Here is a 17,089-nt window from a genome sequence, read left to right on the forward strand (position 1 = left end):
TATGTCATAAATGTCTATATGAATTGAAAATGGGGGACCCTGATGGAAACAAGACAAACGTCTTTCTCAGGTCTGCATCCCCTTAACAATTGTATGTATTGAGCCGTACTGTATTGTACCCATTCTGCAATCTGTTAAATAAAGTTTTCATTCATTCATTCATTCATTCTCATGAATTAACTGCTTTTCCTCGACACTGCCGCTAGATGTCACTGTGTTCCCGTTCCACACGGCTTACAGTTGGACTAAACCATAGCTGCGTTTCATGGGTGGCATTGATGTTATCTAAATGTTCTAATTTAACAATGGTTAAACTATTGAATTACCTTTATCTGTTTGTTTTTTTTAAATCAATAGTAGCTATATATATGATTTTATCGCAAGACACATGTGTCCACAATACATCTATAATAAAAAGTTGACTTCATGCACATTTCCATGCATTGGTATCCTCCACACTGTCATGGCTCCCTGAACGAGCATGCAGCTGCAGAGCCGCAGAGGAGGCCAGAGGATGTACATACTGTATGAGTAAATTAACTATACTTTTGCTCACACAATATCTTGAATGAATGCGTTTATTTATTTCGAACATAAATTGAAAATAGATAATAATAAAAAAAAAACAAGTAATAAACAGATTAATCAATCAATCAATCAATCAACTCACCTCTGTGGCCATGACATTTGTGCCTTCCTCCCCAGTGATATGGACCCTATGCAATTTGCATACAGGCCAAACATGTCCACTGATGATGCGGTCTCCCAAGTACTGCACAGCACCCTCTCTCACCTGGACCGACAGAAGGGGGGCTATGTGAGACTGTTGTTCATTGACTACAGCTCAGCGTTTGATTGAATTGATTGATTGAAAACTTTATTAACAGATTGCAGAATGGGTACAGTACAGTACAGCTCAATACATACAATTGTTAAGGGGATGCAGACCAGAGAAAGACTTTCGTCTTGTTTACATCAGGGTCCCCCATTTTCAATTCATCGTAACATATATGACATACATGACATACAGATAGACAGTACTGCTACATCTATACATTTATGACATACCAGATTTGCAAATACAGTACTGTTTGTGATACGAAAAGAGTCCAGAAAAAAGAGTGTATATACATTTGACGTAGAAACTGTACATTGGAGGAGGTTGGGTAGGTGGGGGGGGGGGGGGGGGGGCTGTACATTGGAGGTGGTTGGGTGGGTGGGGGGGGGTTGGGATAGGAGGGGTGGGTGGGGGACACTGTACAACTGTACAAGCAAAACTGTACATTGGAATATTGACAAGAACCATATGGCGTTCAACACCATAGTCCCCACCAGACTGGTGGACAAGCTGATCGAGCTGGGTCTGAGCTCCGCTCTGAGCGCCTGGATACTGGACTTTCTGAGCGAAAGGCCCCAGGCGGTCAGGGTGGGGGGTCAGACCTCGAACACCATCACCCTGAGCATCGGGTCCCCCCAGGGCTGTGTTCTGAGCCCCCTGCTGTACTCACTATACACACATGACTGTGTGGCCAAGTTCAGCTCCAACTCCATAGTCAAGTTTGCGGACGACACAGTGGTGGTGCTGATCTCGGACAACGACGAGAAGGCCTACCGGGAGGAGGTTGAGGTACTGGAACGCTGGTGCCAGGACAACAGCCTGCTCCTGAACATTGGTAAAACCAAGGAGCTGATCGTGGATTTTAGGAGGAGACAGCAGGAGGCACACACACCACTGAGGATAAACGGGGCTACCGTGGACAGGGTGAGCAGCTTCAAGTACCTAGGGGTCCACATCTCAGAGGACCTGACATGGACAACACACATAGACTCAGTCGTAAAAAAGGCGAAGCAGCGCCTCTACCACCTGAGACAGTTAAGGAAGTTCAGAGTATCTGGGAAGATACTCCAGTCCTTCTACTCCGGAGCTGTAGAGAGCATCTTGACTGGAAACATCACTGCCTGGTATGGCAACAGCACGGCACAGGACAAGAAGGCCCTACAGAGAGTGGTGCGCTCAGCCGAAAGTACCACGGGTATTGCACGACCAACCCTGCAGGTCCTATACAACAAGAGGTGCAAATCCAGAGCCTGCAGGATAATGAAAGACCCTCACCACCCCAACAACAGCCTGTTCATGTTGCTGCGGTCAGGCAAACGCCTGCGAGCACCAGTAACGAGGACAGAGAGACTTAGGCTCAGCTTCTTCCCCCAGGCCATCAGAGCCTTGAACACTGAACTCTCCACGCACAAGCACACATGAGCACACACACAACACACACACTGTTCACGCTCACACACTAGCAGCCACTTAAACATGAGCACACACACACTCATGCTGCACACGCTCACACTATGGACACTTTACAGAAGGAAAGGTCACTTTAAGAATAGTATAACTTGAGATTGTATAATATAGCATTGTATAGCAGTGTACATAAAGACCCAGTGCCTCATCCGTAGCTAACAGGGTACTGCACTACCACAGGACCTAGCATGTCCTACTACCGCATGCTCTGTAAACAACTCATGTACAGATACCGATATGCCTACTTTGTTTACTTGTTTATTGCACTATGTCGCTCTATTGGTTGGACTCTTATTATTATTATTACTTGTATTATGCACATCGTTGCGGGCGAGACCCCCCGCATGTCACTGTATACCTGTATGCCGTGACAAATAAAACTCTTGTATCTTGTTGTAATTAAAAAACAAACAAGCAGGAGTAGGAGGATGAAGTGTAAACGTATGTTATTCATCATATATGTTATGATGAATGGAAAATTGGGGACCCTGACTTTTCAATCAATCAATTCAATCATGTATTCCTACCCCCTTGATTGATTGAAAACTTTATTAACAGATTGTAGAATGGGTCCAATACAGTACGGCTCAATACACACAATAACAAAAAATTGTTAATAAGGGGATGCAGTTCCCCGTACCTGGCTAACTGAGTTAGCCGGATAATCTCCAGCATAGCCTGATTTAAGCCAGACCTTTCCATTCCCCGACGCTCGATTGTCTAAATCACCATGACAACAGATCAAAAAGTTTGAGCCTGGTCGGGAGCAGGGTTAAGTTCAGTTAGCTGGATGAACCATGGCCACGCCCCCGCAAAGAAATGCCAGCTCGCTTCCTGAAATATTTCTCACAGTCTAGAACCATTATACTATTCTGAATTATGTTTTTGTGCTTCGTTTTCCTAGAGGGGGCTTTTGAAATGTATAATAATAGAACTAAATGCTGATAATAAATCATATTGAGCCTATAGATTTACTTTGTCCTAAATAAAATAATGCACGTCATATACGGCGCTCGGAGTCGCGATACACACTGCATGTGGTTATTTTAATAACGGCGCATTGCAAATGTGAATCCCGCGGGGATATTTTTAATGAATGAAACCTATCGGCCATTTGGCTCTGATTAGTTTCATATATTCTCCGCTGTAGATTTGCTTAACGGAGCGCCCGGATTGTGTTTCATTCAAGCATAAAATTGAAGTGTCTATGCGTGGATTGTGGTTTTTGTGTGATATTGTAACTGGGATTAAAATGTCTGATGAGATGCGCTGTTTGACGGATTTGAGAAATTGAATGAGCCGTTGACGTCACATTAATGCATTTGAGAATAAAGAGATAAAACTTCATTCAAAAGAAAAATATTCGAAACACGGGTTTCTTGTCCATTGATGGATACACAATGAATATATCCCGTCTGGCACAGTGGTCCAACGGCTAGTGCTCACTCCTGTCAAGCAGGCGACTTGAGTTCGAGACCCCGTGTTTCCAATATAACTTTTTTGGAATATAATATTAATGATTATACGCAAAAGTAGCCTAGTTTTAAGTTAAAATATTATAAATCTACATGCATTGAGGATGTCATTCTTTATATAGCTCTCAACGTGCACCAAATTGATGTATTTACATTGCAAAAAGAAGAAAATGACTAGAAGAAGGGGGATTCGAACGCGGGTCGTCTGCGTGAAAGGCAAAAGGACAAACCGTCACACCACAGTGCAGATAAATAAAACATCCACCATACATCAATCAATGGATAAGAGAGCCGTATCCTTATTCTGAAACAGTTGAACTAATTATTTTCACTAGCAAGATCTCATTTGATTATTCAATCCATAAACCTACTGCCAGCAGGAACGTTTAAAGAAATATAATCTGATTGATTGGGGTAATGAGGGATTTAAAATTAGCCTATAGATTATGCATTTAACTTGTCGCCGAGGCTATTGAGCCGCCTGCAATCTGTTAATAAAGTTTTAAAACAATCAATCAATCAATGCCGTTAGAAGATCAGGATTTCTGCTATCGACACTGCTGTCTTTTCAACTGAAGCGGCCGCGCGCAATTATCCAGAGTCTCAAGTCTGGTTCGAGTTAACGAGACTGAATCAGCGTTCGAGGAACAGGAAAATCCCGGCTTCAAACATCGGGTTAACTGAATCTGGATAATGGGACTCTTGATCGACTTAGTTGAACCAGGTACGGGGAATAGGGCCCGACCAGAGAAAGACTTTAGTCTTGTTTACATCAGGGTCCCCCATTTTCAATTCATCATAACATAATATAATGACATACATGACATACAGATAGACAGTATTCAGTATACCTTCACACTCTATTATCTTATGCAACTCATATTCACTCCACAAACTGAAATATACATACATTGTTGAATGAACAGCCTGTTTCTTGAAGTTATACTCTCCTCTAACTTGAAACATTTGTGTAGAGACTTGTTATGTCATAATAGTACATTCTAGAACATTTGTGATGTCACGGTATGATGTCACAATAGAACATTCTAGAACATTTGTGATGTCACAGTATGATGTCATAATAGAACATTCTAGAACATTTGTGATGTCACAGTATGTCATAATCACACATTCTAGAACATGTGTTCTATATATATTCAACAATTCTCTCAGAAGCCGGAAATTCAAATAAGAAGAAGAAGAAGAAGATCTCATTGTGCATCTTGACAGATAGACTAAACAACATAGATTGAAGCCTGCATTTCTCAACCAAGGTGCCTTGCTGACCGTTTTGCTGTGGAAAGCATCTCGTGGAAAGAGACAATACAGAGACAATACAGACCCTCTCCCGTTGGCTGGCGGTGCACAGGCATCACCCACACTTTCATAATTTCCCGCGCGGAATTGTCTAATTTTTTTTATTATTATTTATTTTCAATTTATGTTCGAAATAAATAAACGCATTCATTCAAGATATCTGGCTACCTCGCGCGGCGGATCTCACAGCTGTACCCGCACAGTGCAACACTCCAATTCAGCCATTGGGTGGGTGGGTGGCGCTGCCGAGCGGCCCTGAGAGCGCCGCTGGCTCTGCGGCTCTGCAGCTGCATTACTATTGCCCTGAACGAGTGGGGGATAAAGTCGATGTGTTTACCTTCGTGGTAAATTGTAGCCAAATGCTCTCTGGAAGACCGTCTCTGTTGTAGCTACAGTATGCTATCAACAATATTGGAGAACTATTAATCGTTTTAGGTTGCAGCTTTGAATACACAATAAGGCTTTCTATTGAACGAGTACCTCTGTGGTGGGTGAGTTTGCGATCATGCAGCAAGGGACTATCTCTCAGAAAACATGGGAGCTGACCAACAGCATGCAGGAGGTGCAGAGCATCGATGAGATCTACAAATATGACAAGAAACAACAACAAGAAATCCTCGCGGCAAAGCCATGGACAAAGGAGTAAGTACAAGCTAATATATATACAGATTTAGAATCGCTGTATTTGGCTGTGGTGCCACTGCTGCCTATCGCCATTGTGGAACCGTTGTCACCGGGGTGGTTTTCTTAGTAGCAGCAGCAGCTAGCATGAGTGTCAAAAAGTATGTAGGGGGGTCAGTAGTAGTAGTCAGTTACATTTCGATCTATGATATGAATGAATGAGAACTTTATTTAACAGATTGCAGAATGGGTACAATACAGTACAGCTCAATACACACAATTGTTAAGTACTGTCTATCTGTATGTCATGTATGAATTGATGAATTGAAAATGGAGGACCCTGATGTAAACAAGACGAACGTCTTTCTCTGGTCTGCATCCCCTTAACAATTGTGTGTGTATTGAGCTGTACTGTATTGTACCCATTCTGCAATCTGTTAATAAAGTTTTCAATCAATCAATCAATCAATCAATCAATCAATCAATCAATCAAGGGGATGCAGACCAGAGAAAGACGTTTGTCTTGTTTACATCAGGGTCCCCCATTTTCTATTCATAGTGACATTTATGACATACACAAACATACATGACATCTAAGGGACATACAGATATATTATAGTACTGTTACATTTGTGATAATCACTCTGATGTTGCTTTGGCTCCACAGTCATCATTATTTCAAATACTGCAAGATCTCAGCCCTGGCACTGTTGAAGATGGTGATGCACGCCAGGTCTGGAGGCAACCTGGAGGTGATGGGACTGATGCTTGGGAAGGTGGACGGCGAGACCATGAACATCATGGACAGCTTCGCCTTGCCTGTCGAGGGCACGGAGACCCGGGTCAACGCCCAGGCCGCGGCCTACGAATACATGGCCGCCTACATTGAAAATGCCAAACAGGTTGAGAGAAGGCACAACATCATGTCATTTAGGATTCATTATTGTTGAGTAGTAGTCGTGTTAAAAGTAATTGTAACTGCTAGTATAATGAAACATATTTTACTCGTATCTGTGACAGACTGTATGTAGTTAGTGTCACCTATCTTTTAATTGGTATGTATATTAGGGGTGTAAAGGTACACGTATCCGTACCGAACCTCAGTGTGTACCGTACCGAACGAATACAACTGTATGTTAACCACTAACGACCGCCCACCGGGGGCTGTTTTTTTTCACAATCTAATATAATAATAATAATTTTTTATTTTTACAAGTCGGTTATTAATTTCAATATAGACTATTCGTTGACAGCCCTACAAGTACAATTAGTTACTGCACACTACATCACCCCTGAGTGGAACATGGAAAGCCAAACTTTCCCCCACTGTACCGAAAACCGTACCGAACCTTGACTTCAAAACCGAGGTACATACCGTACCGTGGTTTTTGTGTACCGTTACACCCCTAATGTGTATATATATATATAAACTAAAAGGAGAAAACCTTCAAGGGAAAGAAGGGACCGCACACTCCACAGGACTGGTTTTTGCTTATTTATTGTTGCACAACGCGTTTCGCTATCGCTTCCTCAGGAACATGGTCCAACCAGATGTGCACGAGTCTTATTTAGTTTAAGTATATATATATATATATAAAATAACATAATCTGTTATATAGTGTATAAAATGTATCTGTCGTATAATCCATTATTGGGCTATATTCATAATTTATATAGTCTGTCTTTCTTGATTACCAACCAGCTATAATGTGATCCATCAGGTTGGTCGGCTAGAGAATGCTATTGGCTGGTATCACAGTCACCCAGGCTATGGATGCTGGCTCTCCGGTATAGATGTTAGCACTCAGATGCTTAACCAGCAGTTCCAGGAGCCTTTTGTGGCTGTTGTGGTAAGTTCAGGGACATATGAATCATTTTGCATTCCAAGTCAGTTAGCTATAAGTATCCTACCATGTATTAACATTTGTCTTTTTTTTGCCTCGATCATTTTAAGTACTGCATTCATTTTCATTTCATGTTTTGAGGGTACGCAGTCAGTCCCATATGGGTAATAGAGAAGGGGGTAATCGCCGTCGGGTTTAGGCATCCTCTCTGAAATTGTTGATGTATGGTCGCATGGCTTCCATGAAATACAGACAAATATTAGCCTTTTGTAACTGTATATGCTATTTATACTTCCATCGGTTTAGCAGGCCTTAAACGCCATGGCATCTTATAATTAAGTGTGTATTTCCAGCACTCTGGCCGGCATAGTAAAGGGGGGCGGGGGGTCCCTCTTGGTGGTCAGGCTGGGGTGGTCTCTGGTGGTTATCTGACCTCTGGCCGCCTTTTCCTGTTCTACTGTATCTTTCTCCCCATAGATCGACCCGACTCGGACCATTTCTGCAGGGAAAGTCAACCTTGGCGCCTTCAGAACATACCCAAAGGTAAGGAATGTGGTTTGCAGTTTTCCTACAGTAGCATTTCAATTTACAATAGTTATTGATTTGATATATATGCATGCTTATGGACACAGTATATATATTTACAAGTTATTATTTATTATTTTTAGGGCGGCTCCCTCACAGTTGATTAATCGGTTAATTAGTTTTTTGTTGAGTAAGAATTGTAAGAATTGTTAGTCTATTTAGTTGATTTTTATGTTTTTTTCCATACTGAATTAGTTATTTCCTTTTATTATTATAACGATAAGATTTTAATAGCTAATTTAAGTAGTCGACAAATTCTTGTTTGACTAAGAATTTCTTTTGTTCGAGGGCAGCCCTAATTATTTTATAGTTTTCATTTAAGCTATTATACTAACCATTATGTCCCACTACCGTTATGATCGATGTGTCATTTATGTAGATCATATTGGTACAACTATATATATATATATATATATATATATATATATATATATATATATATATATATGTAAAAAGATTAGACCTGTTTCTTCTCTTATTTGTCATTTATTTCTCCATGGATTTGCAGGGTTACAAGCCTCCAGATGAAGGTCCCTCAGAATATCAGACAATTCCCTTGAACAAGATTGAAGATTTCGGTGTGCACTGTAAACAGTGAGTATTGATCTTTTGTATTTATTACAATGATATGGAGAACATTGGAGAGATATTTATATAGATTCTTAATTAACTATTGTATTTATTATTTAAATTTTTTAAACAAAGAAAACTACTTTGGGCGGCAGTGGGTTTCAAGTCCTACAGAGGGTAAAGGCGGACAACAGCCAATTTTTTTAAATGTCTATTATTTAGGGGGTAATACAACATGTTAGAAAGAACCCTGCAACTGTCCTCATGCCTGCGCATTCACCAAGAACACGCTTAAAAGTCTTGAGGGGAGAGCGCCATCACAGGAATCTCACCAGGCAGCTCAACGTGGAAATGAATGGAGGGTGGAATAACAGTGAAATTAAAACTTAAAAATACAGAATAGTAGGCCGAGTACCATTTGCTGAAGAGGAAACATTTGTAAACTATAGGACAGGTATATCTTGCATTTCTGAGTTTGGTCGTTTTCCTGTAGCTATTTACAAGACAGATTCAGAAGTCAAGTGTCGTGTTGAGTGAGAGTAGCAATGGTGATATCGGTTGCAATGTTCTGTCATTTTGAGTGACAGAACTACACAAAATGTATCAAGCCGCTACTATCTGCACTGGTGCCCTGACTTCCCTTTGTTGGTAAACTCACAAAATCAATGGACACTGAAAAATCAACACATTCAGAAATGCCTTCCAGAAAATGACACTGAAAAATGCCTATTATTGAATATGTATTTTAAAGTTTTAATTCCGCTGTAATTTTGCCCAACATTAATTTACTCATTGAGCTGCCTGGCGAGATTACTTTGATGCCGCTCTCACTAAAACGTTTTGAGGTGCGTTCTCGATTAATGCACAGGCATGAGTACAGTGTGGGCTTTTCTCTAACATGTTGTCGTACCTGCTAAACAATGTACATTTTCAGAAAATCGCTGTTGTTCCCCTAAGAGGAAGAAAAACTGAAAAATGTAATGCATATTAAAGCATCTTATACAGGCTAAATTGAGACAAATGTAAGAATAAGTATTAGAAAACATGGTCATAAAGGACATACATTGGAGGCATGACTGGCTGCAGCTAAATGAACTGTTTGCCTAATTATTAGTATGTACTTTTATACTGTACAATTTAATGACAATTATTCAAATGTATTTTTCTTATTTTTTTGTTGCTTTGCTTTAGGTATTATGCCTTGGAGGTGACTTACTTCAAGTCCTCCCTGGACAGAAAGCTGCTGGAGCTCCTCTGGAATAAATATTGGGTCAATACGCTCAGTTCCTCAAGCCTCCTCACGGTAATATTTGATGTTTTAATAACAACAGTAATTATTCCGCAATATATAATGAATCAACGTGGCCACCAGCTTGAGATGGTCTCATTTCTTATAATATAACCGCCCCCTGATAGCTGATTCCAGTATTAGGCCTATTATGAGAGTGACTATTTACTTACTCAAGAGAGGTTTGAGTTTTTTTTTTTTTAATGTTTCTTCAGAATTCTCTTTCGGAATTCTAGAACTATACTCTTTATTTCCTGTCTCAGCTATTGATTGAACATTTTTATGAACATTTTAACAAACAAAATAAACTCTATTTAGAATGATTGTCAAGTTGAAACTCTTAATATTTTTTTTGGTATTATTAAAGACTGGCAGCCATTGTTATGTCATCCTGTTAAATTCTTAAAATTCTAATCACATCGGTTTGTTTGTCAACTCAAAGTTACCATCAGGCTTAACCCCGGGGGGGGTGGGGGTACAGAGATATTGCTGCGGTTCATCCTCCTTTTCACAAATATATGTTCTAAAGATTGAAAGCCCCTCGTGTGAATTCCAAATGTGGCCGCCGCCGCTCCGTCCCAGGCCTGACTAAACAGTCTAAGCAGACAGCAGACTATCCAAACACTTGGTTCTCTTGCATTCTGAATGAAGACGAATTGACTGGATGTCAAGAATGGGCCGCTCCACTGGCGAAGGGCTTTGTCAGTCGCTACACTGTCACCACATTCGGGGGCCCCCGTGTCATTATATCTTAATTACCCCTTTCCACTGAAAACACAGGGCCTCACCTTTGGCAAACCTTTTACTGGGCTCTTTTCATTGCGACTCGACACACCATTTAGGGCTGCTACAAGTGAGGCATATTTGTTGCCAATTAACAAAAGTCTTGGTTGTGTTGGTTGGAAAAAAACCAAACTATTTACCTTTTGTTGTGAAATTGAGCATGAATTGGCTCATGCACTTGTGTGAATCTCTCTGTGTGTGTTTGTGTGTGTGTGTGTGTGCACTGCGTCTCCAGAACTCTGACTACACCACGGGCCAGGTGTTTGACCTGTCTGAGAAGCTGGAGCAGTCGGAGGCCCAGCTGGGCAGAGGGAGCTTCATGCTGGGTCTGGACACACATGACCGGAAGTCTGAGGACAAGCTGGCCAAAGCTACACGAGACAGGTGAGGCCACGCCATATACTTCACATAAACAACCAGACCAGTGGCCACCCACACAACATAATAGTTCCAATGCAGAATTTATTAAATTTTAAGTAGGGATGTCCGATATTATTGGCCTACCGATATTATCGGCCGATATTGGCATAAAAATGTGATATCGGAAAAATATCTGTATCGGTTTTCAATAATTTTTTTTAACATAAAATTAGACACACAAGCATTAACAGTAAATATCCACAGTAAGTCACAGGATTATACATTCCATTTGAATCAATATAAATGTAGTTTACGAGATATATACCTAATACTTGCAATACAATACAATACATACATTATGCTCTTACTCGCTCTCTTCTTCCCCCCCCCCCCCCCACCCCCCCCCCCCCCCCCCCCCAGGACCCCCCCTTGGATAATCCATCCATTTTCATTCGTTTTTAACCAGGAATTACAATTCATATGCTAAATAAAAATGTGATATCGGAAAATATCTGTATCGGTTTTCAAAAAGATTTTTTATTTAACATTTATTTACCCAGGCAAGCAAGTAAGAACAAATTATTATTTTATTTATTGTCAAAGTATGCATAATGTTGTGTTAATTACACGACAAGAGATATGTAATGTTAATTACCTGAAATTAACCCGTTTTTTGGGGGGGAAACCCTGCATATATTGGTATCGGTTGATATCGGTATTGGAAATTAAGAGTTGGACAATATCGGTATATCGGTATCGGTAAAAAAGCCAATATCGAGCATCCCTAATTTTAAGGCATTATTTCACGTGTCCAGGAAATGCTGTTAGGAACGTGTTTCACTTCAGTGATTTTTAACCTTGAAACGGGCTGTTCAGGCGGGACTTATCTTAACGTCAAGCGGAAGTTGATTTCAATACTGACCAAAGATAATGGCTAACAAGGAGACTGACGACAATGTTAGCTTTCACTCCATTGTCGAGGACCAAGAGGAGGAACGTTTTATGTGACCAGAAGTGGTGGGAAGTGGGATTTTTTTTATTTTTTTTAAATCTATGATAATATTTTATTAAATAGCATTTTTACATACTCACCTCCCCCCCCCCCCCCCCCCCCAATGTAAAGGATGGACCAGGAACAAAAATCTGCCACTTTCCAGGAATAGAAAAAAAAAATTGGCATGTATACATACCGGTAGATATACAGCACAGGAAAAAGTCAGGTTTCACTTCACCTAGAAAAAGCATGTGGATAGTCGAGCAGACTTCATCGTGCACAGCTCGCTCTACTGCTGCTTCTGGAATCCCGAGGAATTGATGGATGCCGTTACTTCTCATTATTGTCACGGCCCGTTGATCTTTGACCTTGTGCCATGTGTCACTATATATTTTGTTCTGGTCATCTTGACATAATATTGACTGGCTCAATTGGATTGTTGACGGTAAAGATTTTGTCTACATTAATGATAACCGAAAGCCAGCGTGAGAGCTGAGCTACATTCACCGTTGTCTTGTTTCTAATGCATGTTTTTTTTTAAGATGCAACACATTTATTATTTCAAAGCCAATGAAAGAACAACCAAATCAAAGCTTCCTCACTTATTTAGGAATGACGGTGTCTGCACAGTCTAGTTCATGAATAAAGAACATCAGACTGCACCTTACCTATTTATCGGTCTGTTGATACAAGTTACATCTGTGTCTGTTTTTGTCTGGTGTGGTGAAACTAAACTCTTTCCACTCTTGTCCCTTTTTTCTTTTCTTTTTTTTAGCTGCAAGACGACCATAGAGGCAATTCACGGTCTGATGTCTCAAGTCATTAAGGACAAACTCTTCAACCAGATCAACACGTCTGCCAACTAAACCAGAACTACTAGCCTGTTCTGACTCCAGGCTTGCAGTGTTTTCTCAGTGCATGTTCTTAGCACTTAACCGGTATGTGTTTAGCTACCAGTTAGCAGAATCTGTCCCATTTTCTGTTTTCATTTTTTAAATTAGTGTAACTGGACACTTGTCAGGATCCATGAAAAAAAATGAAATATGATTAAAGACAAAAAAAAACACTAGTGTTTGGGTTTCATTATTACTAAAACCGAAAGATCTAATGTTTTGTAAGAAACGTTACAGCTGTGGCTAGGGAATTCAAAATGTGTATTTGGGCGACACAAAACTTCTCCTCTGAATCAGGTACAGTATTTATCAGATTCATTATTCATCATTACTATTTTTATTATCATTACAAATAAAATAAAAGGTTCCTCCCTGTGAATATTCCTACAAATAGTCATTTATTTTAATGACCTACAGTGTATCATATCCCTTGACTTACCAGCTTTGGTTAGACATCCCTCCCGACACACACACACACACACACAGGCCTCAACACTTGAACAAAAACCACGGTTGCATTTCTCAACAGCCCATCCCATCGCCGGTCAGTCAAGTCGTTTCAAAACGTGGCCAGTCATAGCATTACATAATGGAACAACAAACCCGAGCCTCTGCGTCGGCTCAAAGGTAAACACTGGATGTCATGTATGGGACGTCTCGGAGGGGCGGCTACCCGGTCGCAGATTTGTCTCTTGGTGGTACACACTCCGGCGGCAGAGTTTGCCCGTGCCTCGTCAGGCCACGGCGCGGTGTTGATGCAGCGCAGGAACGGGAGCCGTACACACTGGAGTCCATTCACTCAGCGTGTCTGCTCTCCATCGAAGCAGACACCCGCAGAGTCTGCCTTTTCTTACACGCGGCCGCGCCGGCCCCAGTGTCGTGTCATGTCTTTTTCTCTCCTGGTATTGTAATGGCTAAATGTATATTTTTTGATGTCATGTATTGCCGAGGAGGGAATCCCAGTGGGATGATCGAAGGTGTCTGCTTTTTCTCCAAGTACATGGTCTTTGGCACAGGTTCCTATAATGATTTTCTTTTACTATTATTTAAGCGCCATTCTAAAAAGAGAAGGGTGTAGAGCGCAGTGTTTTAGAAATAAGAAACCTATTCAATTGACTTTAATGTAATTTATTGGACTTGCGATAGTTGAATAGATCTTGTGCATACGCTCCACTCCTGAATAGCGTGTGTTTGTGCCAGACATTTAAATGTATTACCTGGATGACTGTCAAGAGTGCTGATAAAGTGTTCAGACTGCGATCTCTGTAATGGTTTCACCTAACGCTTGCTTTTCCATGGCGATTTAGAATCGGTGAAACATGTTGAACTCGTTGGGACATGTAAATGTTATGATCTTGTCCATATGGACATTTTGTATGCTTGACTAAAAAGTGGCATAAGAAAATGGATGTAAACAAGTCAAGCATCCATTACTAATGTATTTGACTTTACCTGTTGACATTTTGTGCAATATTCCAACTTCAAATGCCCCGTTAATACTGCAAAAAGGGCCTCCACGTATTATAGTGAAATTCCACCCCATTTTGCTGTATTCATCAGAGATGCATTGAAATAACAAATAGTGAGTCATTTGATACGGATGTGACTGGCTTCGGAGAGCAACAGATTGATAAGGGCCTATGATTAATAGCTATTTATCTCTGGGCACCTATATAGGCCCTGTAGAACTAATGACCCGGTGAGGGTCCACGGATATTGTGTTTACTTTGGATCTCAAAATAATTAACCCAACAAGCATGGTGCCGTGAGGTTGAACCCCACTCAGAAACCTGGAGGGGTGAAATATTGGGGTGCGGGTGGGGGTGGTTGGGGCCCGCCCAGCTCTACATTCTACATTTCCTCCCTGCCAAGTGTTCTGCATGCATAAGTGGAGGCAAGTCACTCACCCTCAGGAAGCCCCGGGTCTTGACATTATATAACAAAGCATGGGTCACTGCTAGAATTGCACTGTGATCCTGGCTCGGTATGTTGAGGAACAACATGCATTATTACTTGGAGCAGCAATGTGATCTAGGCTGCAAAGAGTGGACAATGTTTTCAACGGACAAAAAAAAATGAAAAACTGATAAACATTGTATCGGATTTCATTCCTACAGATTCATACAGGCATTCTACAAACCTACTTATTTTTTTTTGGTGCACTGTCGTCGTGCGTTGGGGAACTGAATCATTTCCAAGGGATATTTCCATAACCGAATAAACAAACCGTCCTCAGAGGAAGATTGGAACACAGTTTGAAGCTATAGAAAGTTACCTGAAAAGTTACTATTTCACTGCTGTCGTTTACAAAGGCAGGGCCCGCAATTTAGTAACATATTCTAGGCGTATGTTTGTTCACAGTGCCTAAGAAATATTTTCTTTTCATTTTGATAACATAAATGGAATAATTCTAAGAATTACAGTAAATATCTTTTGCGGGCTCCCAAACTACATAGTGCACCTTAAGTTTCAAAGATTAGTTGGGAGGGACTGGATACATTTCGTTTCCCAGGTGTCATTAAATATTTAACATTTTCTGTTTGCTGGAATAGTCTATATTATAAACTAGTGATATAACTTAACTTGATCATTCTGATCATAATTAGTATGATGCTAATTAGTAATCCTGATTTACCAATAGGATGAATTAGCCATATATAAATATAATATTGCTATATATAAATATCCAATTAGCTTGATTGGCCTATACAACTATACAATTAGATGAGATATTGGACAGTGTTTTGTGTGGTGGGAAGGGAGTAGGAGTAACCCACAGTCTGACCCTCTGAATTTCTGTTACAACCATAAGTGATCTACCATTTCCTTTTGTCTTTATTTGTTCAAGATCGAGTTACCTTGCATTAAACGGACATTTATTTATACATTTCGTGACCTCTTGCTTTGCCCCATCATCCAGTGAAAGTCACGCGGTTCGGTCTCCATAGCAACCATACAGCTTCTCAAAACAACCAGCCGAAAAGCAACACCAGTTAACGTTAGTTAATAACACAGTTCAGTAGCGTTAGCCCATCTAACGTTATCTCCACAATTACTATATTGTTTTTTAAGCTGAGGTAAGAGAGACCGTTTTGAATATATATTTTTTTAAGATACCGTAAAGTAACGACGTACGCCCGAGTTTACTTTGTTAGCTAACGACGTTATTGTGAATGAATGAATGAAAACGTTTATTAACAGATTGCAGAATGGGTACAATACAGTACAGTACGGCTCAATACACACAATTGTTAAGGGGATGCAGACCAGAGAAAGACGTTTGTCTTGTTTACATCAGGGTCCCCCATTTTCAATTCATAGTGAAGTGTAAAGTCAAGCGTTGCTTGTAAAGTTAGCAACGTTTGTTTCTGTGTTTTGGTAGCTCGATATATTACATTGAGTTTTAGTCATCGTAATTAAACGAACTAACGTTAATAAGTTACCATGAGCGTTAACCCTGGATGGCCGAACATAATGCGTTAACGTTAGCCCCATAGACAGTGATGGGGCGTCATCTTTTTTTTGACAATGATGAAGTGTCAGTCTTTGAGGTCCTTGAGAGTGCAGGCTCAGTGCCCTGTTAGTCCAGAGAGCTGAGCCCCCATATCGATCGATCAGGGCCCCTTGTCAACTTACCGTAGATCGAGCATAGATACCTCTAGAATCTTCTTCTCTGTCTCTCTCCTCTCTCTCTCTCTCTCTCTCTCTTCTCTCTCTCTTCTCTCCTCTCTCTCTCTCTCTCCTCTCTCTCTCTTCTCTCTCCTCTCTCTCTCTCTCTCTCTCTCTCTCTCATCTCTCTCTCTCTCTCTCTCTCTCTCTCTCATCTCTCTCTCTCTCTCTCTCTCTCTCTCTCTCTCTCTCTCTCTCTCTCTCTCTCTCTCTCTCTCTCTCTCTCTCTCTCTCTCTCTCTCTCTCTCTCTCTCTCTCTCTCTCTCTCTCTCTCTGTCTGGAGGGGTGAGTAAAGAAGATGATGTCTATTTTGAAGTTAAAGTCAGATGCAGGCAATTTGATTGGCCAGGCTTGGCTTGTTGTAATGAAACCCCCCAGAGCTACT

General features: G+C 40.8%; 1 protein-coding gene across 1 annotated transcript; it reads left to right on the top strand.

Moving 5' to 3' along the window:
- Window positions 1-5,408: 5,408 nt before the first annotated feature.
- cops5 (COP9 signalosome subunit 5) lies at window positions 5,409-13,217 on the top strand. Its single transcript, XM_084326031.1, has 8 exons — window positions 5,409-5,739; window positions 6,386-6,620; window positions 7,440-7,568; window positions 8,040-8,105; window positions 8,656-8,741; window positions 9,909-10,020; window positions 11,024-11,172; window positions 12,918-13,217. The coding sequence occupies exons 1-8, from the start codon at window positions 5,603-5,605 to the stop codon at window positions 13,006-13,008; spliced, it is 1,005 nt and encodes a 334-aa protein (XP_084182157.1). The 5' UTR covers window positions 5,409-5,602; the 3' UTR covers window positions 13,009-13,217.
- Window positions 13,218-17,089: the final 3,872 nt, after the last annotated feature.

Source organism: Notolepis coatsorum (genome assembly GCF_963971535.1).
Source record: "Notolepis coatsorum genome assembly, chromosome: 12".
Lineage (NCBI taxonomy): Eukaryota > Metazoa > Chordata > Actinopteri > Aulopiformes > Paralepididae > Notolepis > Notolepis coatsorum.

What these genes read in the sequence shown, in the direction of transcription:
- cops5 (XM_084326031.1), top strand. Translation starts at nt 5,603, where the DNA reads ATGCAGCAAGGGACTATCTCTCAGAAAACATGGGAGCTGACCAACAGC. An exon ending in GTTCCTCAAGCCTCCTCACG is followed by an intron (nt 10,021 to 11,023) that starts GTAATATTTGAT and finishes CTGCGTCTCCAG; the next exon opens with AACTCTGACTACACCACGGG. An exon ending in GCCAAAGCTACACGAGACAG is followed by an intron (nt 11,173 to 12,917) that starts GTGAGGCCACGC and finishes TCTTTTTTTTAG; the next exon opens with CTGCAAGACGACCATAGAGG.